At 48.7% G+C, this 26,757-nt stretch overlaps 2 protein-coding genes across 5 annotated transcripts in view; one reads left to right on the top strand and one right to left on the bottom strand.

Annotated features, from left to right (window-relative positions):
* The window catches only part of ABCC3 (ATP binding cassette subfamily C member 3), a 45,286-nt gene extending 39,865 nt beyond the window's left edge, over positions 1-5,421 (top strand). For all 3 annotated transcript variants that reach the window (XM_044248680.1, XM_044248679.1, XM_044248681.1), the window contains 2 exons: positions 2,102-2,296; positions 4,820-5,421. In XM_044248680.1, coding sequence (XP_044104615.1) covers positions 2,102-2,296; positions 4,820-4,928 — 304 coding nt within the window. In that variant the 3' untranslated portion in view covers positions 4,929-5,421. The remainder of the gene's footprint in view (positions 1-2,101; positions 2,297-4,819) is intronic.
* Positions 5,422-6,951: 1,530 nt separating this feature from the next.
* ANKRD40 (ankyrin repeat domain 40) lies at positions 6,952-18,821 on the bottom strand. Of its 2 annotated transcripts, none has more exons than XM_044248677.1 (5): positions 18,664-18,821; positions 13,307-13,455; positions 12,447-12,929; positions 10,318-10,499; positions 6,952-9,354 (listed from the first exon to the last, which is right to left on the bottom strand). In XM_044248677.1, exons 1-5 carry the CDS (start codon positions 18,795-18,797, stop codon positions 9,208-9,210), a joined length of 1,095 nt encoding a protein of 364 aa, XP_044104612.1. In that variant the 5' UTR covers positions 18,798-18,821; the 3' UTR covers positions 6,952-9,207. The 2 variants fall into 2 exon arrangements, with proteins under 2 accessions (XP_044104612.1, XP_044104613.1); XM_044248678.1 differs by having other exon boundaries at positions 10,396-10,499.
* Between the last annotated feature and the right edge of the window lie 7,936 nt (positions 18,822-26,757).

Genomic DNA, 26,757 nt, shown 5'->3' with positions numbered 1-26,757 from the left:
GCTTGAGATTCTGCTACCTGTGTTAGCTGTGTGACTTGGGGCAAGTTGCTTAACCTCTCTGTTCTACCTCTGCCTTCACTTTAAAATGGGAGCAATAACAGTCCTCTACCTCTTTGCACCATGCTGCCCACTAAAAATACAACAGGAGCCACATGTATGTAATTAAAGTTTTTTCCAGTAGCCACATTAAAAAAAGAAAAAGAAACAGGTGAAATAAACTTGAATAGTATATTTTATTTATCCCAATATACCTGAGATAGTATTATTTCTACAAGTAGTTGATACAAAAATTATTAGAGATATTTTGCAGGTTTTTTCATACTAAGTTTGAAGTCCCGTGTGTATTTTCACATTTACGGTACTTCCTGATTTAGACTAGCCATATTTCAAGTGTTTAGTAGCCACATGTGGCCAGTGGCTAGCGTTTGGACAGGACAGTCTTTAGGTCATTGTGATGAAATAGCGCTTGGCCTGGACAGGATCCTGCGGTATTTAGCTATTCTTATTCATATTTGTATTATTCTGCTCGGTCCACACCCATGGACTCTTTCCAGACCTCAGAAACAAAAACAAAACCTTTACATTTGCTCAGCACTTTATAGTGTTCAAAGCACTTTGGTATCCACGATCTTGCTTAATCTTTGCTGCAGTCCTGTGGGCCAGAAATGAGGCTCCAAAATATAAAATTATTGTCCAAAGCTGCTCAGCTGGCAGAGGGAGGAGCAGGGGCTCAGGGGAGCAGGGGGTTTTGCCCTAAATCCTTCATCGCTGCATCACAGACTTGGATGGAGCGCCCGCCAAACTGCCACCATCCCCCACTACCTTAGGCAGTCCTGTGTATGCCCTTCAACTGGATTTCCCTTCCACAGCTGAGTTGGGGTGGCTGGTGGACATGCACAAGCTTCCAGACCCTGCACTCCATAGCGGGTTTTGCTCCATTTTCCTACCCCTGCTTGCTAGCCACACTTCTTGGAGAACATTTCCTCCATTGCCATAGAGGCCAGGGTCTGAGCTAGGTCGGCTCCCCCTCCTCCCTCCCTGAGCTTGGAGCCACTTTAATAATTTTTTTAAAAGATTTTATTTATTTATTTGACAGAGAGAGACACAGTGAGAGAGGGAACACAAGCAGGGAGAGGGAGAAGCAGGCTCCCTGCTCAGAAGGGAGTCTAATGTGGGGCTCGATCCCAGGACCCCAGGATCGTGACCTGAGCTGAAGGTAGATGCTTAATAACTGAGCCACCCAGGCACCCCTTGGAGCCACTTTAATAAGCATAACCTGCATCCTATGCCAGTCCTACCATAAATCAGCCCTGAGTTCTAGCTAGAGGCTCCCTCCGCTGCCAGAACCTTCATTAGCTGTGGGAATGGGCCAGGGAGAGAGCCTGGCCTTCACTTGTGCTGTGGTGACTCACCCCTTTGGGAAAGGCTGAGGTATTTGTCCTTGGGTGTGGGGGCACAGCCGCCTCTGTGGTTGGGAACACAGCCTTGCTTTGTTCGCTGGCTCTGGCTTCCAAGGCAAAAGGTGGAAGGTATGCATCCCTTCCCTCCTCCATCTCCCCAGTGACCAGACCCAGGAGTCCCCATGTCCTCCCCTGCACCTTCCTGTTCCCACAACAGAGCCCTGGCCTGCATTCCCCCATGGGGCTGGGAAATGAAGGTCTGAACTGTGTGACATTAAGCTCAGCAAGATGGCATGATGTGCACATATCCAGGAAGCACCATTTCAGTGTATTCTGTCTAGAGTGTGAATGACTGATAGAGTAAAGCAAAGGAAGATCTTGGAACTAGCTGAGGAGCAAGGACAGTGGAGAAAGGCACAGAGAGAGGAGGCCGAGGGTTCCAGAGACAGACTGGAACTTCACAACGTTGTCGAGCATTGGCTCTACCCCAGACCTCTCATCATCCTTGTGGGGTCCAGACCCCGATGACTCCATGTTCTAGGAGGACTGGGCTGAGGCAGGAATGGGAGCGGTTAGACAGAAAGCAGGTCCTGGGCCATTGGGAAGGAATAGAGATGGAAGCAGTTCAGGGATCGAGGCCTGGGTGGGGTGGAGGCAGGTGGGGGCGTCGGGCTCAAGACCCCTGCCTTCTCTGTTGCTAGCGTGGGCCAGCGCCAGCTTGTGTGCCTGGCCCGAGCCCTGCTCCGCAAGAGCCGAATCCTGGTCTTAGATGAGGCCACGGCAGCCATCGACCTAGAGACGGACGACTTCATCCAGGCCATCATCCGCACCCAGTTTGAGGGCTGCACGGTGCTGACCATCGCCCACCGGCTCAACACCATCATGGACTACACCAGGTGGGACACCAGAACCCAGCCGGAGGGGAGTCTGGTGGAGTCATGTGTCCACTGGGAAGGCAGATGAAGGTGGTCTGGACACAGGAGAGCTCATGGGATTGTCTAGGGCCCAGGAGTGGGGAGTGGGGGAAAGGCAGGGCTTCCCAAGTTATGGGTAAGAGGTGGGACAGAGTGGAGTCATCGGCACTTGGGGGCCCAGGGACGTTTTCTGAGACAGGACACGTTCAGTTTCCCAGCGTGCAAGGAAGGGGCACACTCGGCCTCCATAGGCATTCCAAATTGTACCCAGGCCACCTCCCTCCAGCCTTCTGTGAATGCCGTGAGGCGGGGCTGGCTCCTTCCTGACCACACTCTCATTCCCTGGGCCCCAGGGTTTAGGGCCCACACCCCTCGTTCGTACCTCACTCCCACAATCTGAGTGGCACATAGAGATGAGGAAGTCACTGAAAGAAGTTCACGATGCTCAGGTCCCTGCCTTGGGGGGCTGGACCTGACAGCACTGTGAGAGGCAGACGCTCTGTGGTGAGAGCCCGGGGAGGGAGCGGGGGAGGCTGAGTTCCAGCCCCTGCAGCTGCTGGGCCCCTGTGACCTTGGCCAAGGGGCCAAACCAATCTCTCTCTCTCTATCTCGGGGTTGTTCTAGGGAGTTAATGAGCCCCTTTCCCCCTTTCTTTAACCCTCCCTGGCACCAGGGCATCTAAGGATTAGAGACTGGGGCCTTGCCCTCTAGATCTTACGCCTTCCCTAGCAGCGGCTCAGCCAAAAGGAAAACCTGGGAAAGGAAAATCTATTCCTTCATTGTGTCCAGTGCTAAGGTTCGCTGCTGGAGGACAGCATGAGGGGCTGAGGGGTCAGAAGTGTTAGGGAAGTGACCTGGCGCTGGCCTGGCAGACTGGCCGCCTCGGAGATGTGGGAGCTCGGGGGGATACAAGGGAGGAAGCTGCAACCAGTCTGTGTTGAAGGAATGTGGGGGGAGCACAGCCACAGGCGTCCATTCACAACATAAACCCCCACAGCAGGGGGACATGGGAAGATGCCACAGACTGGACGATGGGGCAGACCTTGACCCTGTCTCAGATGTGTCCCCACACAGCCCTCAGGGGCTTGAGAACCAAGCTGAGAATGCCCCATGCTTCCATCCGTCTGTTCCATACCTCCCCCACTCTCATCCAGTACCCCACTGAGAGAGGAAAGGGTAGACAGGAGGTCCTAGGCCCTGGGTCCAGACAAGGGACAAGGAGGGGCTGAGAGAGTCTGTCCACAGGCCTAACTGAAAATGGGGTTCACCAGCAGCGTTGAGGGTGGACAGCTCAAACCAACCTGGGTGGTTGGGAGTTCATTCATTCTGTTGGGACCGATGGAAATGAATCCGACAATCATGCTATTGAATGTATAACTAGAGCTTGGAGGAAGGAAGTAGGGGTCCGTGTGTGTAGATGGGAGGAAGCCAGTCTGCAAGGGCAGCCGGAACACTAACTCTCGTAAGAAGAGGAAGTGTCTGCCAGGCCCTACAGGATGAGTAAGAGTTGGGGAGTGGGTGAAATGGGGTATGGACACAAATGTCAGGCAAAGGATGCAACACATGCAAAGGCCCTGGGGTAGGAAGGCACATGGGGCTGGAGTATACACGGTGAAGGGGGCAGTAGAACCAAACAGAGGGACAGGCCCCACTAGGCCCCACTTCAGGAACTGTGGTAGAGCCATCCGTCCTCACCCTAAGAACAGTGAGAAACCACTGAAGAGGGAAGGGCAGTCTGCAGACTCTAGTTCAGGCAGTGGCCAGGCAGAGATGTGCTCAGAAACATTCCTCCCAGAACAAGTTTCCGGGAGCCCTGTAGTTAAGGAAGCAGAGTATGGCCAGCCCCTCCCATTGAGGGGCATCTCCCTGGGGCTCAAGAGAACCCTTTCTGCACCTGCCTCTCCCTGGGAGCCAGGCTGCTGATCCCGCCCCAGGTGCACCCTGTGCTTCCTTGGCAAGGGATTGGAATCCCAGGCCCAGGCCTGACTCTTTGTGTGTGTGTGTGTGTATGCACGCGCGCACGCACACGCATATAGATCCACCCATCAGCAGCAACCAGATTTGCAGCCAAAGTCCCAGATTCCAGGGTCAGGCCTCAGCACAGCCTGGTCCCCTGCCGTGTGCCTTTGTGACTTGGCACAAAGCAGATGGAACTGCGCAGGGGCTAGCACACAGGCCCATGGCTCCCTGAGCACGGTCCTGCGACCCCGGTGAAGGAAGGGCTCATTAAGGAAGCTTTTCGGAGCCCCGACTAGCAGAGATGAATAGCAACCTTGTGTTTGATCCCAGAAACCACCTCATCTGCCAGGAGAGCAAAGGGAGCGGCTAAAATAACCAGCCCTGCAAATGTGCACGTGTGGCTTCGCGGCTGTGTTGGGTGGGTTGCCCGAAGCAGGAGGCTTGGCCTCTCACTGCAGGGCCTGGTTGGTCCCCAGATGGGGTGGGGTGGATTCGACGGCCAGGCCTAGGCTGATGGAGCCCTGACCACTTCTTCTCTTTGGCTAGGGTCCTGGTCCTGGACAAAGGGACGATAGCAGAATTTGACTCTCCAGCCAACCTCATTGCAGCCAGAGGCATCTTCTATGGGATGGCCAGAGACGCTGGACTTGCTTAGAATACATTCCCAGGACCTCCTCCTGGCCATTCCTGGTTTTCCAAGTACGTCTGCAGGATGGACTCGAGAGCAGAGGCTGGGGGCATCCATTGGGAGTTTTGCCCTGTTGGGTGCCTCCCAGAATAATTGTGCTTAAATGCTTTAAATGCAGAAAGCAGGGTCCTAGAGGTGACTGACGTGCCTGAGGTCACAGCTGGCTGAAGGCAGAGCCCAGATGGGCGCCCGGGGTCTCCTGATTCCCATCCCGGTGTTATTTCCACGCTGTGCTGTTCTCAATCATCTCATAGAATGACCTCTCTACTCTGTATGATTTTTCATATTTTCTACTCTGAAGTAGTTTGGTTTTTTTTTTTTAAAGTAAAGCTTTTTCCTCCTGGAACACCAGACTGCCGGGTCAGGCCGTCCTCAGGAACGGAGTCCTGTACTCTGGGGTGCTGGCCTGAATCCATTAAAACCGGGGCACTGACGAAATAAAGCTACGTGGTCAACAATACGTATGCCCCAACATTGCCTTCCTCTGCCTGTTCACAAGGTTTGGGACTTAGGACCTTTGGGGGAGGCAGGGAGGTAGGGGGAGAGGTGGTAGAGGTAGACTTTACATATATTCACATGGCTGGAATTATCTGAAAACTTCAGACTAGAGAGCTTTTGGCTAGATACATCATCTTCACAGCCAAAATTCATGGGGTATTTGCCAGGAATTCCTGCTCTGCTGTGCAGATACTGTAAAAAGGCAAGAAATAAAGCCCCTGAAATCTGACCCAAGGCCTCCTGCGAAGGCTGCTGTGAACACCTTTACGTTTACGTCATCCCTCAGACCTCCAAGCCTGTTCCTCTAGGGGCTGAAATGGGCATGGGGCTTCATTTCCTTGCTCCTTTAGAATGTTCCAGACAGGTCCCCATAAGCAGCGAGGCCTCCAAGCCACTCCTCTTCCTCTGTCTGGCCAAAGCTGAACATGGGAGCAAATAGCAGCCTGGGGGCCGCATCACACACACACACCCCACCGCCCCCGCCAATCCCAGACTGGTAAATACATCTTGAGGGGGTAAATTAAATTTGGTCCAAGCAAGCCAACAGAGGACTCATTTTCTGCAGGTCAGAGTCCATCTGGCATAAGGCCTTCTATTTGGAATGGATCTCTCTTCTTTGTTACCTTAGAGTTTTCTCTGACTCTCTCACTCCTTTGACCTTTCTGCTGTCTGATGGGACTGGTTGGAGGTAACAGTTTATCTTTCTTCCCTAAATGGTTTGCGGTAGGTGCAGAGATGACTCCTTTGATCTGGGTCTCCTCTACCTTTCGGGTCGGCCTGTGCTGCGGGACCATTTGTTAAAGGTTAATCACATTTTTTTTGGCAGCCTGTTTCTGCCCAGTATGTTTATGAGCGTACGGAAGAAGACTTCCATCCTTGTGATAAAGCGAGTATGAAAGCACAAATGCCCGAATTATTCCGCCTCTCCTTGGTGCTAAGAAAAGGTCTCTGCTGTGTTCCTGGATTTATTAGGCCAATTTGGCATGACGTCTGCTTTGTGAGGCTCCAGCCACCCTAGACCAACAGGAACGCGGATTCACTCAGACAGCAGGCTCGGTGGAGGCCCTGAAGGTGTAAGGCTGTATTTCCTCTCCTGCCCTGGGAGTTTGCTTCTGAGCTCACGGAGGTCCTGACAGGTGCTGACAGCCCAGAGGAGAGGCTCACTTGTATAAAGCAAATAGCATAATCAAAACCTGTAGTTAACAGAGGATGACCTCCATCCATCTAGCTCAGCCACTCCGGGGAAATGAAGCTCACTGCTGTGAACTGGGAGGAAGGGCGCTGCACAAAACACCCATCTCCAGCTGCCACTGACAGGCCACGAGCACCACGACAGCCGCGGGATGGAGGGAGGCGGCTCAGGTGCAGGGAACGCTCCCCTCTATTTTTCCTCCAGAGCATTGTGCCCCTGGCACTGTCCAGGAATTTGAACCCCCTGGGCTGAGAAGTGCCATGCTGTTTAGGAGGCCGAAATGAAAGAAGATGGGCTCAGTCCGTTAATATTTGATTTTAATAATACTTGTTATGTTTGAACAGTCGGCAATGCACAAAGAAAAAAGTTTTCAGTGAATGTTTACACATAGTGTGAACACATGCTTTAAATATGCGGTGGAGGAGGGGTGAATTCACAGTTAACAAAGCTAAAAAAAAAAAAAGTCCTTGTTATAAATTACACAAAGCATATAAAAATATTTCTCTGAATGCATAGATTAAGACTTTAAACTCACCTACCATAACTGTGCAGTCTCAGCCCACCGCCAGACGCAGGAGTCAGCTGACTACAGAAGACTTGATGAAGGAGAAGGGAGGCCAGGGGAGAGTTCAGCCCTCCCCTGAGATGCCAAGCCCCTCCCTCACTCTCACCTCCGTTTCAGGGGAAATGCCCCTGGACAGACTCCTCCGTAGGGGCCACCTCCGGGCCAGGGACCTCCACTGCCTCTGAGTCTCTCTAACTGATCTAGATGGCTAGAAGAGTTTTTACCCCAGTGATTTAGACATAAATTAATACTGGATTATTTCCTCCTACAGAACTAGCCTTCGTGTTATCAGTAAATTGTAACTTCTCCCAACAGGAAGGAAAAAAGGTTAGTAGGTCTAGGAAACTAGCTTCTGATTGGTTGAAACACAAGGGAGGTTTCTTCTTTAAAGCACTTCAGAGAAGGGATAGTAAGTAACCTTTACTCAGTGATGCAAACACTGTACAAGGGTGATTAAGTCACATCAGTAACTGGTGGAATACGGGTAAGTCACCGGACACAGTGACTCCGTGAAGCTGGCCTTGAAAACACCTCGGCCTCAGCTCGGCCCTGAGGCAGCAGCAGGAGGCCATTCGCTTAGCACAACATTCTCTTCCGTTGACATCTTCTGCATGTTCTCACTCAATTAGTAGCAGTGTTCCAATAAAATTAACACAGGAAGTTCAGTTTCTTTGGAAACTATAGGCACTATGGGGAAAAAGCTTCTTAAGACAGCAGGGATGCTCTTCAGCGGGCTTCGAACCCCTGCCCTCCTGTTTGTCAAGTGTGCTCGTTCTTGCTTCTAAAGTTAAGCTGTTTGTCTCAACAAGACAGTGGCTCTTTTACCATTAATGACACTGAAGGAGAGGAAAAGAATTCTTGAATGCGCTCTTTAAAAAAACATTCGCATGCCATGTTCCAGAGTTTAATCAGGTGTCTTCCAGAACAAAGCCCAGGAAGCTCTCAACTGGCTCTGTTAAGTGGACTGGTGGTGGTAGTGGGGGAGCCCTAAGAGCAAACAATTTGTTTACAAAAAGCAACAGGTTTCAGAGTTGTGTAAAAATCCTAATAATTTCAAAATAACCTTTATCTTTGATACAAAAATAAAGATGCTATCTCCTTTAGCTCAGTTTCCCACAGTAACCTTTAAAATAGCAACAGATTCAGTTTCAAAAATTGCTTTTTCATTTCTAGTGGGAAATGGAAGTGGAGAACACGGGCCGGCCATGTTTGTGCTCTTCTCAGACGGTGCAATTAAACACGGAGAGGACAGGAACCGCTTTAGAGATTGAAAAGGGGTGGGGGGGGGGAGTAGTAGTCGCTTTTTTGGAAAGCATCAGAGAGCCCTCTAGCGGCCACACAGTTAATGCAGCAAGGGCAGTCCAGGCAATGGCGGCCTAGAGATGGGGAAGCAGTCTTGAGGGCTCACAAAGGAGGGGCGGGGGAGGGGCAGCTCTTTTGGTTAACAGCATACTTACAACTAGGAAACTGAATTCTTAAAGACTTTGAACCTGAGTAACATTTATAAGTAGGGTATGTGAAACCTCACAGCCACTAGTCACACTAAAATTCTTTTGCCCAGTACCTGTGCTTTCCCCAGTTTCCTCTGTGACCAGCTCCTCCTTGCGGAGAGGCGGGAGGAGGCGACACCAAGAGAGCATGTCCACCCTGCAGGCGCCCCTGCGAGAGAGGCTCCGCGCTCTCTCGGCATCTGCGTGGACAGCTCACTGCCACAGGGCACACGAAACTAATGTTCGGGACTCGGGACTGCCGGCTGCTGCCTCTCCAGACCACTTCTCAGCTGTTCACAGCTTCAAGCAATAGGTTTATTGTGCACCAAGAGGCTTGGAAGAGTGGCACCGCTGCTGGGGGGGTCGGGGCCTCCTACCTTGGCAGAACGATGTTAGTGTATGCTACACAGTGGCGCCCAAGGCATTTCCACCTATGGCTGGTCCTTGGCCCAGAGGGGATGCGCACTGTCACAATACTCAGCGGGGAAAGTCCCTGCTGCATTAGTAAGTCAGTTTGGAAGCTCTCCTGTTGTAGCAAGGTCTTTCAGTCAGTGTAGATGCAGCATTTCTGAACAGAAAGTTGTTCTCACTTATCATTAGAACCAGTTCCAGCTCCTGGAAGTCTTGGAGTCGAGCAACGTCTTTATCCTAAAACAAAATAGGTTGGGCATGTTAAGAGCAGTCACTTGTCTCTATATGTTTGGGGTGTTGTGTCAATACCAGGATCTCAGCTCCTTTTAAGAGTCTCATGCTCTACCGACTGAGCTAGCCAGGCTCTCCGCTCATTTTCAAGCCAGGGAAAAAAGGAGGAGGGGGAGAAGCAGGGGGAGGAGGAGGAAGAGGACAAAGAGGAAGAGGAGGAGGAGGAGGGTGGAGAAAAGGAGTGGAAGAGGGTCAAGAAGAGGAATAGAAGAGGAGGAGGAAGAGAAAGAAGAGGAAGAGGAGGAGGAGGAGGCTGGGGAAGAGAAGTGGGAGGAAGAGGAGGAGGAGGAGGAGGAGGATTGGGAAGAGGCGGAGTGGGAGGACGAAGAAGAGGAGGAGGAAGAGAAGGAAGAGGAGAAGGAGGAGAGGGAGGAGAAGAGGAAGATCCCAGTAACAGGCTGTGGGTGACAGTGCAGGAGAGAACCTGGGGGTATGAGCTGGGTTGGCATGGAGGCGGAAGCCCTTACCAGCAGCTGCTCCAGGATGAGCACCCCCTGAAGCGAGAGGCCATTCAGATCTGTTCTCCCCAGGTGCCCTGAGACGCCATGGATGCTGGGAGGACCACACATGTGTCCATGTGGATTTGCGTTATCATCTAACATGGTCCTTAACACAGGCCGTATCTGATAGTGCAGTACAGTGACCCTCACCTATCACTCCACAACCAACCAAAAATAGGTACATGGGAATTGTAATTCAGAACATTCTCTCTGGTATCCTACAACTTTCAAAAATGTCACATCTCTGTAGACGCAGTAGAGGGAAAGAAAGCTCAATGACAGTGGCTGGAAAACCACCCTTTGCTCTCTTTTCAGTTCTCAACTATGATTCACACAGCCAAGGAGGAAGCTGGGTATTTTCCAAATGCAAAAAGGCACCAACCACAGGTGCTTAACAGACCTTCCTTACCTTTCTTACCAGAGTATTGGGTAACTTTCTGATCTTCTCCACCTGATCTGGATTAACACCCAGCTCACAGCAACTCACTCTGAGCAATTCTTGATAGGTGAGCTCCTGTCGGTCCAGTTCAATTTCAATGAAATCATTTTCTCGAAGAGATGGGTTCTGAATCCTCACCTTGAGTACCAGCTCTAAAAAAAAAATAGAGAGAGAGATGTTTACGGAGGAGGCCTGCACCATCAGCCCATGTAATTTAAGATCTTCCCCAGAAGACGGTTCTACATAACTACGTCCAGTGCCAAAGGCCTGCACCACCCCATGAGAGAAGCCAGCCCTGTTGGCAGGGTCAACTCAGCCCCACTACCGGCTCAGGCGCCACTCTCCTGTGCTGCCTGCCCTACATGGAAGACTGCAGTTCACAAAGCAAAAGGGGGGAGCGTTGCGGGGGGAGACAACCATCCAGTGTGCAGAAGGACAATTTACTTTTCCTTCTGGAGCATAGGAGGTGAAGGTGTACAGATGGCTTTGGGTATCAAACCACACAGGAGCAGGGCAGGGGAAGAGAGCTGAAAGGAAGGCACAGGCAGGGTATGGGAAAGGAGTGACTCTAAAAGGACTTAATACCTGTGAATATAAAGGTATCTATGAATGACGACATTCCTTGCAACAAACACAGTAAGACAGCGGAAAGATAAGCTACTAATAAGAAAGACCATCTGGGGTGCCTGGGTGGCTCAGTGGGTTAAAGCCTCTGCCTTCAGCTCAGGTCATGATCCCAGGGTCCTGGAATCTAGCCCCGCATCCGGCTCTCTGCTTGGCGGGGAACCTGCTTCACTTCCTGTCTCTCTTTCTGCGTGCCTCTCTGCCTACTTGTGATCTCTATCAAATAAATAAATAAAATCTTAAAAAAAAAAAAAAAGAAAGAAAGAAGGACAGTCTAACTGTGATCTGAATGCAGTATACCTCAGCATGGAAAGAATCTGGGCTTGGGAGTGAATAAGCACTATTATTCAAGGGTCTGGGATCTAAGCCCTCCGTCCCTAAATTCTGAGCCTGGCTGCCAAGATGGTCCACGCCAAGCACCTACATGGGTCTGTGGGTTCTGCTTTGCTCTTTACATATGACTCCCTCATGGCAGCCCTAGGCCACGCCTATCAGCACGTGAATATACTTCTTTCCTAGCTCTGTTCTCCGTGTAGACCTAGAAGGCATGACACAGCTGGAGTCTAAGTACACCCCGTGCGCACAGCCTCATGTCTGAATACCACTCTCCGCCAGAAGGAACCAGGGTTCCTTGGAGAAACGGCTGCCTCTGGGGCTGGGGTGGAGAAAATTACACTGGAAGCCTGGACCTTCTTGCCACACCAGAAAGGACACACTCCAAGAATGATGGGACATGTCCACGCAACACGAGAACTGGCTTGAAGGGGTTCCCTCTGGACAGATTTGGTGTAATTTGAACATCAAGACAGTGCTAGTAATGAATTATAACCTAATGTAAAGAAACTACAAGTTCATACTGAAATAAAATACGGAGGCGAAGGGAAGGTCCTTCTTTGCAGTAGAATAGCGACTCGTATGTAGAGAAAGATGATAGGGGATCATATTACACAATACCGGGCCCGGATTCTTCAAAAATACCGAGGGCCAAAATGACAGAGAAAGGCTGAGAAACCTTCTAAGTGAAAGGAAAATGGAGCAACAGGATAACTAAATGCAACGGGTGACTCTGGGTAGGGGGCAGGGGGCAGGGGGCAGAGGTGGAGGGAGAGCGCAGAGCCGCCAGAGGGCTCGGTGGAGATAACCAACAACATCTGAATACGGCCTGGATTAGAGAAAGGTAATGTGGCAAGGTTCCATTTCCTGAATTCCATCACTGGATGCTGCTTGTGCAAGAGACCACCCTTGTTCTTGGAAAATACACACTTAACTATTTCAAGATAAACAATTTGTGAATCTGGGTAAAGAGAGCTCCTTAAACTAGTCTTGCAAAATTTCTGCAACTCTGCCATGAGATTCTCAATACCTACATAAATCTCACCCCCTTCCACCCTCCTGCCCCCAACGGAGAAGTGCATCACCAGACCTCTGGACACGGGCTGGCCCGCAGCGATGGCTGCTTCCTGCTGCAGGCTTACCTTGCATATTAAATGGAAATGCCCCCGTGAAGAAGAACGGCTGGAATGCTGGCGTCGGGCCTGCATATGTCCCATTTTGAGGCTCCAGAGACACTGGTGGCTTGGAAGGGACAGAAGAGAACAGCGAGCGGCTCTGACTCACTGGTGGCTGACAGACAGGACCCGGTTTTGTGCTTTCTGGTGTTCTGAGTATGGCAGAGGGGGCAGACATGTCCCGGTTCTGAACCAGTGCCAAAGAGGTGTGGTCCCGTGGAAAGGCCCCGGCCAGGGGAGGCTCCCCCGTGGGGAGCAGTGGAGGAGAGCCATCTGCAGCGGGCGACGCCGGCGGTGTGGAGGGACCCCCGTTCTGTAGCTGGCCTGGATCCTCTGCCGCAGGGGTGTAGATGAAAGGGAAGGCTGGGTTGGCCAAATAGTTGGGAACAAAGGGCAGTTCTGACTCCTTCTTCAGCTGCGGGAGGCTGTCAGCACCATCATCTTCTTCCACTTACAAAGAAGAAAATGCGTAACATTTACACAGCCCTTTAAAAATCACCAGGGAAGGAGTGTCTTGGGAAAGCTAGTGGTATGTGACATCTTTTGTTCAATGTTTACCACCTCTTCAAATCAGAAGAGAAAAAAAGCGTTTCATCAGGTTTATGATCGCCATTTTTATCACCTTAAATTTTACAGATTAAAAAAATAAAACCTGGTAGCACCGACTTGTCTGGAAACCACACAGAATTGCTATCTTGGCACGGTAATATTACCTTTGCTTTTAAAAACAGATTTGTGGTTTGAGTGGCATCAGGATCGCGGCCAACACCACTGTGAGTCTTAAATTAGTTTGACAAAATCAGAGGTTGCCCCCAACAGAGACTCACCTCCCATGATCTTCCTGATTTCTCTCCTTGATGTCAATTGTACTGGCATTTCTCCTTTTGTCGTAAGAATCTCTTTGTCAGCTCCTGATTGTAGTAAGTAGGAGACCACCTGACCGTGATTGCGCTTACATGCCCAGTGTAAACAGGTCCTGTCCCAAGGAAAGGGAAAAGAGTGAGTTAAAAGGCGAGAGGTGACTCGGAATTTCAAATCACATGTGCTAGTCAAGAAATAAATGCAAGCCCAATAAAGAGTTCAGATAGAACCAGGAAACCAGGCTGGGAACCTCAACCTTTCTTTCCAGAAAGCAGGTGCTTGAAATTTATTTCTAAATTTCATTCTGGGCCCTTGGGAAAAACCAATTTATCCTAGCAGCTTTCATGTCAATGGCTTCCACAAGGCTGGCTGGCCAGCGAACCCTGATGGTACTGCTGAGTGGTCTTCCACCAGAGACGCTCATTAGACTATCCCAGTCTCTTTACAATGTTTTTATAGGGCCACATTCCTTTTTAGGGACAATGGCAACTTGCTTCATATGCACCAAATGACCCATGAAGATTAAATATTATCAGGCTAATAATCATCTACAGCTTGCTCTGCTGCTAAAATTATTATTGCTACAGTAGATATTCCCAGCCGAATCTCGGTTGCTCACTCTTTTCCTTTTCCTTTTCTTTCCTTCACACACACACACACACACACACACACGCGGTTCTGAAATTTCCATTTCTGAAAAAGTTGGCTTCTCTAGTTCTCTCCAGAAGACTCATCTGCTTAAACGTACAGCACCGCACTCAGACTTTAATTCCTACGGCATTTAAAAAATGTACATCAACGACCAAAATTTTGAAGAACAAACTCTTCTGGGGTGCCTGGGTGGTTCAGTGGGTTAAGCCTCTGCCTTCAGCTCAGGTCATGATGTCAGGGTCCCAGGATCAAGCCCAGAATCAGGCTCTCTGCTCAGCAGGGAGTCTGCTTCCCCCTCTCTCTGCCTGCTTCTCTGCCTAATTGGGATCTGTCTCTATCAAATAAATAAATAAAATCTTTTTAAAGATTAAAAAAGAAGAAGAAGAAAAAAGAACCAACTCTTCTAACATATTAGACTCATTTAAGTAAAACTAATTATTTACTATTGTACACATAGGAAGGGTTTATGCTTACTCTGAAGGGCTATTAACACTGCACAGAAATATAATTAGCATGCCAGTTAAAAATGCCATCTTAACAGAAATGAAAGGACTCAAAGTTACTAAATTCATCCCCAGTTGCCAAAAGCTGAATGATATTAAAGAAGAAAAATATTTTTCCCCTCTGTTCTGAAATGTCCTCACTCACCAATTCTCTAATTGAACAGAGGTAAGTATCTTCAGAGCTTATAGCCAAATAAGCCAATATGGTAAAGAACAGAACAATATGTTCAGTAGTGAGGGGCAGGTCACTAACCTGGAAGTTTAACTATCCAGACAGTTCCTTGGGTTCCAGGGAGACATTGGATTTGCCCTGGCCTCCTAAACATTTCTGACTTACAGAAAGCCAGCCACTCCACTGATATTTCAGAGTGATATCCTACGCTATTATTCATTAGAATTAGATTATCTGGGTACCTTTAAGATATACTCTATGAAGAAAAGATTGCCATTTGGGGAGAAATAAGGGAAGAGGCTTGATCTCAGCATCTGAAATATAAGCTCATCAAGACAAGAAAGTGTCTGCTTGGACATCCAGGTACTTCACCACTGAACACATGAACCAAGAACAAGGTGGACACTGCTCCGAGTGGAAGGAGCCAATACATCCTTGACCATGGGCAAACTGCAGCTGAGTGAGTGAGTGTGTGTGTGTGTGTGTGCATATGTATCTCTGGCACAGGCTTGAAGAGTGAATAATGATAATAAGCGACCATTCAAAAATGAATGGAGCATGAGGAGAAAAATACATTCCCTTTTGGAAATAAACTACTCACTTGCTGGTAGTAAATCACTTGTCCATGACAAGCTTGAGACTGAAGAAACTAATTTACTGCCAGTGGGTCTGAGACCCTCTGGGAAAACCAACTAACTAAAGCATCACCATGTAAAGTGGGGTTCAGTCAATGTGGCATGATTCCCCACAACCCCATGCCCTGAGTGATCATTTACAGTCCAGACTTGCGTGGCTCTGGGCAGCCATAACTCAGCCAGGGAGCACTTTCAACTTTTTCAGGAGCCATTATACTTGTTCCTTAAGGCCAAGGGGTTATGCACACCCTTGAATTACAACTGCTGTGGGAACCCGCTCTCTGAACTTCAACTCTTTCAGCTTTAAATTTGCAGTCAGACTATCCGGTTAGTCCAGGGAAAGTATTTCAGACCAGAGGCACTGGCCATCATTCATCGGTGCTGAAATTGTGGTTATTGAGCAACTACAAATTGAAAGCAGTTACCATTCTGCTTTTCTATGCTAGAGGCCATGTTTTTTGAGGGTAACCTTTATATCCCATTACTCAGCACACTGCTTAATAAGAAGAAAACAACAGTTAACACAGATATAATGCTTTTTACACGGAGGACACTGTTCTAAAGGCTTCACATCTATTAACTCATTCGATCTCTGAACAACCCCCCGAGTTAAGTGCTGTTATCAACATTCCCCTCATTTTCCAAGAGAGGAAACAGAGGTAGTCAGCAAATAAGGGAGCTGAACAGTACCCTAGGTGGTGATTAAGCTTTACAGGGACGATAAAACAAAGGAAGGGACTAGGGAGTGCCAGAGGCAGGGGAGGGGGCATGGTGCCATTTTAAATCAAGCGCCGAGGAGAGGCTCACCAAGGTGACATCTGCACTGATACCTAAAGGAGATGAGGGAACAAAAGAATTTTAGACTTAGAGGGAAGAAAAAACACAAAGGCCTTGAATCAGGGCCAAGCCCGGTGTTCTGGGAAAAGCTGGGGGGCAGGGGAGCAGAATGAGGGAAGCAAGGGTCAAATTCAGAGATGAGGCATAGAGGTAAGGAGGGAGGACAGTGCAGACAGGAGGCGGAAACTCTAGGACTGCAGGCTTTTACTCAGAGTGGGATGGCAGCCATGAGAGGGTTCTGAGCAGAGGGAAACAATTCGACTTACAACTTACGTTTTAAGTCAGGCTCCCTCTGGCTGCTGTGCTGAGAAGACTGCAGGGAATTAAGGGTAGACGCAAGGAAATGAGTTGGGGGGCGGCCGCGAGAATCTGGGCAACAGGATGATGGCGGCTGTGTACTAGAGGTGTAGAGGTAGAGCTAGTGAGAAGCGGTCCAATTCTGACCACAGCTGTAGGTAAAGCTGGCAGAATTAGCCAACTGCCCGGATGTGGAATATGAGGGAAAGACAGGAAGCAAGAAGGGCACCGAGAGCTCTGGCCCAAGCACCTCAGACACCAAGATGAGCTGGGGTGGTAGGGGGAGTCAGGAATGCAACCTTGAACCTCCAACATGAGGTGCCTAACAGACATCTTCCCCGATGGATGAGGCGCTTCCTCAAATTCAATTTACATATACTGAGCACCTCCTATGGGGCAGGCATCATGATTAGGAAAGTAGGGTCTGGAGTCAGATGCTGGCTTCCTTTCTAGTAAATTCTATGACCTTGGGGGAAATTACTTAATCGTGCTGGGCCTCAGTTTCCTCATCTGTAAAATGGAGAGAGTAACATCTACGTTCTTGAGTAGCTGTGAATGAGATAATGAGGCAAAGCTCTCAGAGCCTTGTTTATGTCACAAACTCAGTAAATGTTAGTGATTCCTACGATGCTTCCTCCCCTTCAGTGGTCACAACACTCTTCTCAGACAGCTGGAAAATGAAGTGACTCAGGCAAGGTTGTATTAGCTAAAGCAGGAAAGGGAGAAGAACCTGCGGGAAAGACCAGGCTCCTTCTTCTACACAACACTGCCTCCCACTGCCAAAACAGTGAGTCACAGCTTGCGAACCACAGAGCCACAGAAAAGGTACACACAGAACAGCAGGCTTGTTTGCAAACACTTTTAAAGAAAACAAAACACAATGAAAATAGCTAATGTTTCCTGGCCTTCTGGTGGGCTATCCCGGCTGTTCTCCTTAGGAGGTAGGTAATTTTGTGAGGGAGTCGGGAGACAATGGTTGTGGTCCCTGCTATCTTATTAATAGATGTGTGACCTAGGGCAGGTTATTTTCTGCGGTTGGACTCAACCACCCATCTCTAATGTCCCTCTCAGTTCCAAACTGTATGATTCCACTTTAAAAAAACAAAGCCTTGGGGTGCCTGGGTGGCTCAGTGGGTTAAGCCTCTGCCTTTGGCTGGGGTCATGATCTCAGGGTCCTGGGACTGAGCCCCCGCATTGGGCTCTCTGTTCAGCGGGGAGCCTGCTTCCCCACCTCTCTCTCAGCCTGCTTGTGATCTCTGTCTGTATATATATAATACATATTATATATACATACAGACATATATAAATAAAATCTTAGAAAAAAAATAAAGCCTTAAAAAAATAAAAAATAGTCTTTCCAAGCTCACTTTAACTCTAAGCTAGCAAAACAGGCTGGTTAAGCGATACTTGGATCAAATAAAAATTTAAAATTTAAGTGTGAAGAGGACGGAATGACACCACACTCGGGAACTTAACACTAAAAATTTGACCAGCACATCCTAAAATGACACTCTTTTTAGACTGGGAAGCACTCAGTCTACAGGCAGCCATCTAGAGTCTTGATTCAAATTCTGTATTTAAGATTGTCATTAAATAAAGCTAAACACTCCATGGGATAAACGAGTAAGTCTTCCATCAACAGGCAGCCGTAGGCAGCAGCAAACCTCTGGTGCAGTGAGACAACAGAGACACAGAATAGTGATGCAAGTGATTGGGGTTTTTGTTTTTGTTTTTCCGGTCTTGGGAAAAGAAATCGTGCTCATTTATAAGATTCGTATTTGTTCGGTTGCTTATGCGTTTTTGCTCTGAACAGGTGTGTTCTCCAGAAACTCCCAGGGCAAAATAATTCAACACTCGAACCGGGGTGAGCTCTACAGGAGCGTGCGAATCATTGGAATCCTGGCCGCCCGGGTTCCGGCCCAGCGAGCCAGGGGAGCGCGGGTGGGGTGCGGGGCTCGGCGGGGCGTGGGGGGAGGGGCGGGCAGGGCTCGGGTGGGCGCTGCCCCGGGAGGACCACGTGGGCGTGGATTGGGGCAGGCCGCGCTCCCCACCGCACCGCGCAGGTCCGGGGGCCCGGGCCGGCCTCGCGAGCGCCGGGCCTTAAAGGCCCCGGCGCCGGGCCACGCCTTGATGGGCGTCCGCGGGCAGCGCCGGGCCTCGGTCGCCCGCCCAGCGCCCCGGGCCCCGGCCGGCTGCTCCGACCTAGGCCTCCCCCGCTCCCCACTTACCAGCCGTTGACCTCATTTTGGGAGTTCACATCCACCCCGCTCTCCACCAGTTTCTGCACCTCCCGAATGTCCCCCAAGGCCGCGGCCTCCCGCAGCCTCTCCTGCTGCTCCTTCTGCTCTAAGAGAGCGCTCATCTTCCCCCTCCGGCCCAAGCCCCCGCCCGCCCCGCCCCGGGCCCGTCAGCGCCGCCGCCGCCGCGGCCCGCTCCCCGCCATGGGGAGAGCGCGGGGCTCGCCCGCCCTGCTCGCGCCCGGCCCGGGGCTGCTGCTCCCGCCCGCCGCCGCCCGCAGCTCCCCGGGCTGCTCCCGGCCAGCCACAGGCCCTAGCCTCCGCCCCGGCCGCGCCTCCCGCGGGCCGACTGCGGGGGACCCTATTCGGAGTGACAACCCTGACCCAGATAATTTCCGTTCCTACCCTCGGCCCGGGCGCCGGGCTGGCTGTTTATGTAACCGCTGCACAACATTACCCGCCGTGATTCATGGGCTATTTTTAGACCTCCCCGCCCCGCTGCTTCAGGGGAGGAGGACAGACACAGGGAAAGGGAAGAAAGCATAGCTGAGAGCCAGAAAAGCCTTATCCTCTGGCGCAGGCTGTTTACCAGGCATCAAAAATAATTGGTGTTTCTTCGCCGCCACCCCCCAAGTCTGTTTGGTTCTTTTTCCTTATCTGAGCCAACGCCTGCCCAGCAGGACGTGGAAACGGGCTGAAAACGATCCTACTATTATAGGCCCATAATTGCAGACGTAGATTGCGCTGTTCTTTCTTCGCCCGACAGGGCTTGGGACCATCCGGTTTGACTATTTCTTTCAATCGCTGCTGTTTTCCATCTCGTTTTAGGCAGAGATTTCTTCTAACTTGGCTTGCAGGGAAAATATTTATATTGTGCCCGGAGTCTCTAAACTGTAATTTATTACCGCTTATAAATCATGATTAATTACTCTCCATGAAGGCCATGTAAGGATAAAAGAGAGCGAGGAAGGCTCTCATTTTTTTATCCTGGCCCTGATGCCGGGATCTCTGGGGAGAGCTGGGGTGTGTGTCCGCGCAGCATTTTGCCTGACTCCTGCCTGATCAATGCAACGAGGCTCAGAGCCTGGGTTGGCACTGGTTTACTACCCAGTGGGAGAAACACAGAACACGGTTTTGCTGAGCCCAGGTGCCTCGGAGAGATCTTCCAAAGCGGCACGGGTCAGAACCGAGCAAATGGGGTCAGGAAGATTAAGGAAATAACCCTGTGGTGAAAAGGAGAAAGGCCTGAACAAAGAGAGGAGATGAAATGGAAAGAGACAAATGTAGGCACAGAGTTTTCATTTCCCTCTCTTGGGGCTGCCCAGGGTCTGCACAGCAAGCATTTTTCTTGCTACTGTTTGAGAAAAAGCCATGTCTGTCGGCTTATTATGACACAGTAATTCACACAGCACTCAGCGCACACCAGGCGTTGCTGATTATAAACTGACTGCTCACTTCAATTGACCCCCCGGGCAAATTGGAGTCCAGTTTGAGCTTACATTTTTTATTTGTCCCCCAATTTAAATTTTAATTCTCAGATCCAGCATGATACTCCATCTGAAGCTGACGTGCGCAGCACTGGAATTGGGTCTTTTTTAAAAAAATATTTTATTTATTTATTTGACAGAGAGAGATCACAAGTAGGCATAGAGGCAGGCAGAGAGAGAGGGGAAGCAGGCTTCCTGCTGAGCAGAGAGCCAGATTAGGGTGGAGGGGGCTCAATCCCAGGACCTTGAGACCATGACCTGAGCCCGAGGCAGTGGGTTACACTGAGCCACCCAGGCACCCCAAATCGGGTCCTTTAAACATCATTTGAGTGACATGAGCGTAGGTAGTGGCCTCTTTTTTTTTAAAAGCAGTTTAAAAAAATGGGTAGTGACTGCGCCACAGTCGGTGAATCCTTCCTTAAAAGGATTATAGCACGTGCCCTACAACAACTGTTAAATCAGTGGCTATTAATACCTTCTTAACATCAACCTCTGCTCATCTTTGACTTCAATCTTCTCCTTGTTATCCTCACATTAAAAAAAAGAATAGAGAAGAAAAAAAACAACTTAGTCCACTAACAAAAATCTCTGGCCATAACTGAATGCGACCCGATGGCTCTTCTTTCGCCTCCCTGCTTATACTTTGTCTCTAACTCACTGGGTGTATTAAGCGCGCATTGTTTGCCAGGCACTATTCTGGTCACCAAAGGTGATGCTGCAAACAAATCAAGAATCCCTGATTTCAAAGAAAAGAGTCTGGCAGGGGAGATGAGACCAACCACGGAATGTGGTAAGTCTTACAATAGAAGCCGTAGGGCACCCGGCTTCGGATTTTGTGAGCATGAAGGTTAAAAGCAGACTGCACAGATTTGCCTCCCAGCCTTTGCCACTCATATAATCTTAGATGCGTTACTTAACCTTTCTGTGCCTCAAGTTGTGCATCCGCAAAACAGAGGGGGTAATAATAGCACCTACTTTGCAGGACTGTTCTACGGACTGGATGAATGTCTAAAGTCTGGACATCGGAAAGGCTGAGGAGATCCTAGGTATGTGGAAGGAAAGTCGAGTCAAGGATGAGCCCCTGATAGGATAGGAAGGCAGCGGTGGTCAGGAAAGGATAACACTCAGGTTTCCGGCTGGGGAGATAGTGGTGCCGTTTACAGGGATTTGAGTCAAAGAAGAAAGAAAAGGTTTCAGGTATGGGGATGGTTGACGTCTGAATCTGCTGAGTTGAGCCTTCGGAAGAGCTCTCATTACTGCTTCTACTAACATTTATTCATTTCCAGGCACTACTCTAAGCGTTGTACTTGGATGATCTCATTTGATTCTCACAGCAAACCCATAAGGTAAAACCCTCATTACTGTCTGAGGCACAGAGGGGTAAGTAACTTGCCCAACATCATATCGCTTAGGCAATGATAGAGCAAGGCTTTGAACTTAAGCAGCTTGACTCCAGAGCCCATGCTTTCTTTTCTGATTTTCATGTAAGAAGAGATGCCCGCAAAGAGTTGTGTATATGGGTGTGGCATTTGGAAAGGAGTTCTGGGCTGGTGACTGAGATTTGATAGTCTGTCAGTAAAAGGTGCTAGCTGAAGTCATGGGAATAGCAGGGATAGCCCCAACGGAGTGTGTTGAGTATTGAGAGAAGATGCCAAATACAGAACCCTCAAAACAACCAATGTTTTAATGATGGACAGAAGAGAAATCCACAAATGAGATTGAAGGGGAGCCACTGGAATTGTACGAGGAAAAGCAAAGGAATGGGAAAGTTTGGAGAAAAGCGCAGAGTCAAATGCTGCAGAAAGGACAAGAAAGGACTGAAAAGTGTAGAATGGATGTAGCCACAAGGTGGTGGTGCTGGGGACCTTGGAGAAGGAAGTTGCTGTGGAGCTTAAGCGATGGCGGCCAGACTGTCATGGGGTTAGGAGAGAATACAAGTCACCTCCTGTGTATTAATATACTGTGTGGGAATCTGGGAGTACAGGGATGAATAAGAAATGGCATATGACTGACAATAACTTTCATTTTATTTATTTAAAAAAAAATTTTTTTTAAGATTTTATTTATTTATTTGACAGAGAGATCACAAGTAGGTAGAGAGGCAGGCAGAGAGAGAGAGAGGGAAGCAGGCTCCCTGCTGAGCAGAGATTCCCAATGTGGGACTCGATCCCAGCACCCTGAGATCATGACCTGAGCCGAAGGCAGCGGCTTAACCCACTGAGCCACACAGGCATCCCAATTCTTTTTTTTTTTTTTAATTAGAGAGAGAGAGAAAACAAACGATGGGAGGGACAGAGAGAGCAAGAAGCAGGCTCCCAGCCAAGCAGGAAGCCCGACCATGTGACTCGATCCCAGGATGCTCATGACCCAAGTCAAAGGCAGACACTCAACCAACTAACTGAGCCACCCAGGTGCCCCTATTTATTTATTTTTAAAGATTTTATTTATTTATTTGGAGAAAGAGAGAGCGAGAGCATGCATGAGAAAGAGCACAAGAGAGAGAAAATGAGCAGTGGGGACGAGGGCAGAGGGAGAGAAAGAAGCAGACTCTTCCCTGAGTAAGGAGCCTGATGCAGGGCTTGATCCCAGGACCCAGGGATCATGACCTGAGCCAAAGGCAGACACTTAACCAACTGAGCCAACCAGGCACCCAGGAACTTTCATTTTAAATGAAGGGAAAGACTCATATTTACAAAATTGTGCATGTTTGTTTAAGGTACAATTGTGGTACAGAGAGAGGGTAATCAGTTGTGTGTGGCCAGTGGGCAGTGAGGGTCCAGGTTGGCTTTATAGAGCTGGTGATTCTTGAGGTGGGGGTGGTCTTTGCTGGAGTGAGGGAAGAACACTGCATGCCTGGAGTAGTGGGACATAGTGTAATGTAGTAGGAAACTGGGGATTAGAGGGTGTCAGGGACCAGTAGCAGATGAAGTTAGAGAGGCAGGTCAGATTGTGGGTAACTTTGTCATTTTTTTATTTTATTTTTTAAAAGATTTTATTTATTTATTTATTTGACAGAGAGAGAGACCGTGAGAGGGAGGGAATACAAGCAGGGGAAGTGGGAGAGAAGCAGGCTTCCCGCTGAGTGAAGAGCCCAATGTGGGGATGTGGGGCTCGATCCCAGGACCCCAGGATCATGACCTGAGCCAGAGGCAGACGCTTAATGACTGAGTCACCGAGGCGCCCCTGGTTTTTTAATTTTAGAGTGAGGGGTGATGGGCAGCCATTGAAGGGTTTCAAGCAGGAAAGAGACACTGCCAGATTTACATTTATCAAGCTGGTTGATCAAGGCAGCCAAGCAGATGGAGGACGGCGTAATGGGGGCCATGCTGGAAACTGGGAAGTAGTTAGGAGACCTGTAGTACCTATGGTTTGTTTCTTTTCTGTATTAGCTTGCTAGAGCTGCCATAACGAAATACCATAGACTGGGTGGTTTAAACAACAGAAATTTATTTTCTTACAGTTCTGTAGGCAAAAAGTCCACGATCAAGGTTTCATCAGTTTTGGTTTTTCCTGAGGCCTCTCCTTGGCTTGCAGATGTCTGTCTTCCCTCTGTGTATGAGCTTCCTTGGTGTCTCTTTGTGTGTTCAAATCTCCTTTTCTTAGAAGGACACCAGTAATATCTGATTTTTTTTAAGTAGGCTCTACGCTCTGATTATTATTTTTTTTTAAAGATTTTTTATTTATTTGTCAGAGAGAGAGAGGAAGAGAGCGAGCACAGGCAGACAGAATGGCAGGCAGAGGCAGAGGGAGAAGCAGACTCCCCGCTGAGCAAGGAGCCCAATGTGGGACTCGATCCCAGGAGGCTGGGATCATGACCTGAGCCGAAGGCAGCTGCTCAACCAACTGAGCCACCCAGGCGTCCCTCTATGCTCTGATTAGACTTGAGATTAAGATCTGAGCTGAGATCAAGAATTGGATGCTTAACCAACTGAGACACACAGGTGATTAATCACCTCTTTTAAAGGCCCTATCTCCAAATATAGTCACATTCTGAGATACTGGGGATTAGAATTTCAACATATGAATTTGAGGGGGGAGGGGACACAATTCAGTCCATTAATATTTTCCATTAGTAACATGTAAGGAATGGGGTCTGGAGATCCCTGCCTGATAAGATCGAGTCGCTTCCCTTCTCATCATTGGGAAACAACAAACTCATATAATCTGTGTTAACAGTAAATTGGATATTATGATGTTAATAAAGACTACTTTTATTTCTGAGTCTCTGATGTCCAGCAGAGTGTGAAACAGATGATACTGGTGCTCACTGAATTAATGTAGGAGAGACGAATGAATCTGTTATCTGTTATCTGCACTTGTAAGACACATGGAATTGTGTCTGCTCTTAGAATCTAGGGAAAGGAGAGTTGTAGTGTTAAGACTTACTGAGGGTGTGACTGGATAAGATCCAAAGGCCTTTAGTATTTTCATTTACATTTCATTTCAAGTCACTGTTCCATTTTGTCTGTCTTCCGTTGATCAGGAGTTCCCTGGGAAAGGGTCTTACACAACTGTCTGAGCATTCCTAGCCACTAATCCAATTCCTGGCCCAGAGCACGCTCCTGGCATGGAGCACGTGATACCAGTGAAGTTTGTGGAATGAATGAGGGAATTAGATTTAAAAGTTTTAGTGAGTAGAAGCTGTAACTTTGCATCCAGCTTTTATAGCTCTTGGCGGTTCAAGCGTATAATTTTTTTCCCTTTTTAGTAGTATAGTGGCACTGGTGAACCTTTAAAAAAATGCTTCATTGAGCAAAGAGTAGTCTAGCCATCAGCTGAGAACTCCTCCATCTCACTGCTATATCAACAAACTGATAGGGCTTTTTCTCTTTCTCCTGTGGAGAGAGGTCCTTTCTTGTAGCAATGGCCAATAGCTACAAGTATGCCCTGAAGCCTGTATCACCGTTATCTTCTTCTTCTTCTTCTTTTTAAATTTTTGCTTCTTTAAAACATAAAGCTTGGGGTGCCTGGATGGCTCAGTCAGTTAAGTGTCTGCCTTTGGCTCAGCCCATGATCTTGGGGTCCTGGGATCAAGCCCCAAATCAGGATCCCTTCCCTGTAAGAGTCTGCTTCCCCTTCTCCCTCTGCTGCTCCCCTGATCGTCTGCTCATACTCTCTTCCTCTTGTTCTCAAATAAATAAAATCTTAAATAATAATACTAAAGCTTGGTTACCCTATGTTCTCCTTGGGAGCTTGTTTGGAGGTTCTAACTGGGGAGCACAGCTACTTGTATAACCTTGACCAAAGCAAGGTCCTTCTCTATCAGGGAAGGTCGTCCTCTTTTTTTTTCTCAAGATTTTATTTCTTTATTTGACAGACAGAGATCACAAGTGGCAGAGAGGCAGGCAGAAAGAGAGAGGAGGAAGCAGGCTCTTCTTGGAGCAGAGAGCCTGATGTGGGGCTTGATCCCAGGACCCTGGGATCATGACGTGAGCCAAAGGCAGAGGCTTTAACCCACTGAGCCACCCAGGTGCCCCAAGGTTGTCCTCTTGAACCAAATACCTAACTTCAGGGTTGGGGGGAGGTGGGTGCCCATGGAGTGGTAAGTGTGGTAGGGGACATCTGCTTAGCCAGCCAGATTAGCTGAATCAACCCTGGTGCTCAATGGGGTGACAGATGTCACGGTCAGATCACCCTCACATCCTTCTTTTTTTTTTTTTTTTTTTGAAGATTTTATTTGTTTATTTGACAGACAGAGATCACAAGTAGATGGAGAGGCAGGCAGAGAGAGAAAGAGAGAGGGAAGCAGGCTCCCTGCTGAGCAGAGAGCCTGATGCGGGACTCGATCCCAGGACCCTGAGATCATGACCTGAGCCGAAGGCAGCGGCTTAACCCACTGAGCCACCCAGGTTCCCCACATCCTTCTTTTTTAAGTTTGAAGATCTAATCGGCTTTATTAAATGATTCATGAATTGGGCAGCATCCCATCTGGCTGACAGAGATGAAGTCTGCTACCACCTTCTTAAAAACTTAACTTTTGGGGCCCCTGGCTTGCTCAGTTGGAAAAACATGTGACTCTTGATCTTAGGGTTGTGCGTTCAAGCCCCACACTGGGTGTAGAGATTCTTTATTTATGTTTTTTAAAATAATTTATTTATTTATTTGAAGAGGGATCACAAGTAGGCAGAGAGAGAGGAGGAAGCAGGCTCCCTGCCGAGCAGAGAGTCCGACACAGGGCTCGATCCCAGGACCCTGGGATCATGACCTGAGCCGAAGGCAGAGGCTTTAACCCACTGAGCCACCCAGGTGCCCCTAGAGTCTTTAAATAAAAACAAAACAAACAAACAAACAAACAAAAAAGAACTTAACAACCTTTATCTCCCACCTCTTCCTCTGATGTTAAACATATCCTAATTTCCCATGTTAAAAAAGCATCCCTTGACCCATACCTCCTTTTTCCCCTGATCATTATAACAGCTAATGATTAAAGGAACTTAAAATGTGTTGGGCCTGTTCTACATGTCTTGTGTTGTATCAATCCGTTTAACCTTCACAATAATATCCTGTGTATAGGGGACTATAGAAAAAAAACCCCAAAATTTAACTAAAAAATTTGAAGATCTAATTGGCTGTATGACAAGGATTCATGAATGGGAAG

The sequence above is a fragment of the Neovison vison genome, chromosome 5 (genome assembly GCF_020171115.1).
Source record: "Neovison vison isolate M4711 chromosome 5, ASM_NN_V1, whole genome shotgun sequence".
NCBI lineage: Eukaryota > Metazoa > Chordata > Mammalia > Carnivora > Mustelidae > Neogale > Neogale vison.
Note: the sequence above shows the minus strand (reverse complement) of the source record. Positions and strands in the feature narration are given on the sequence as shown.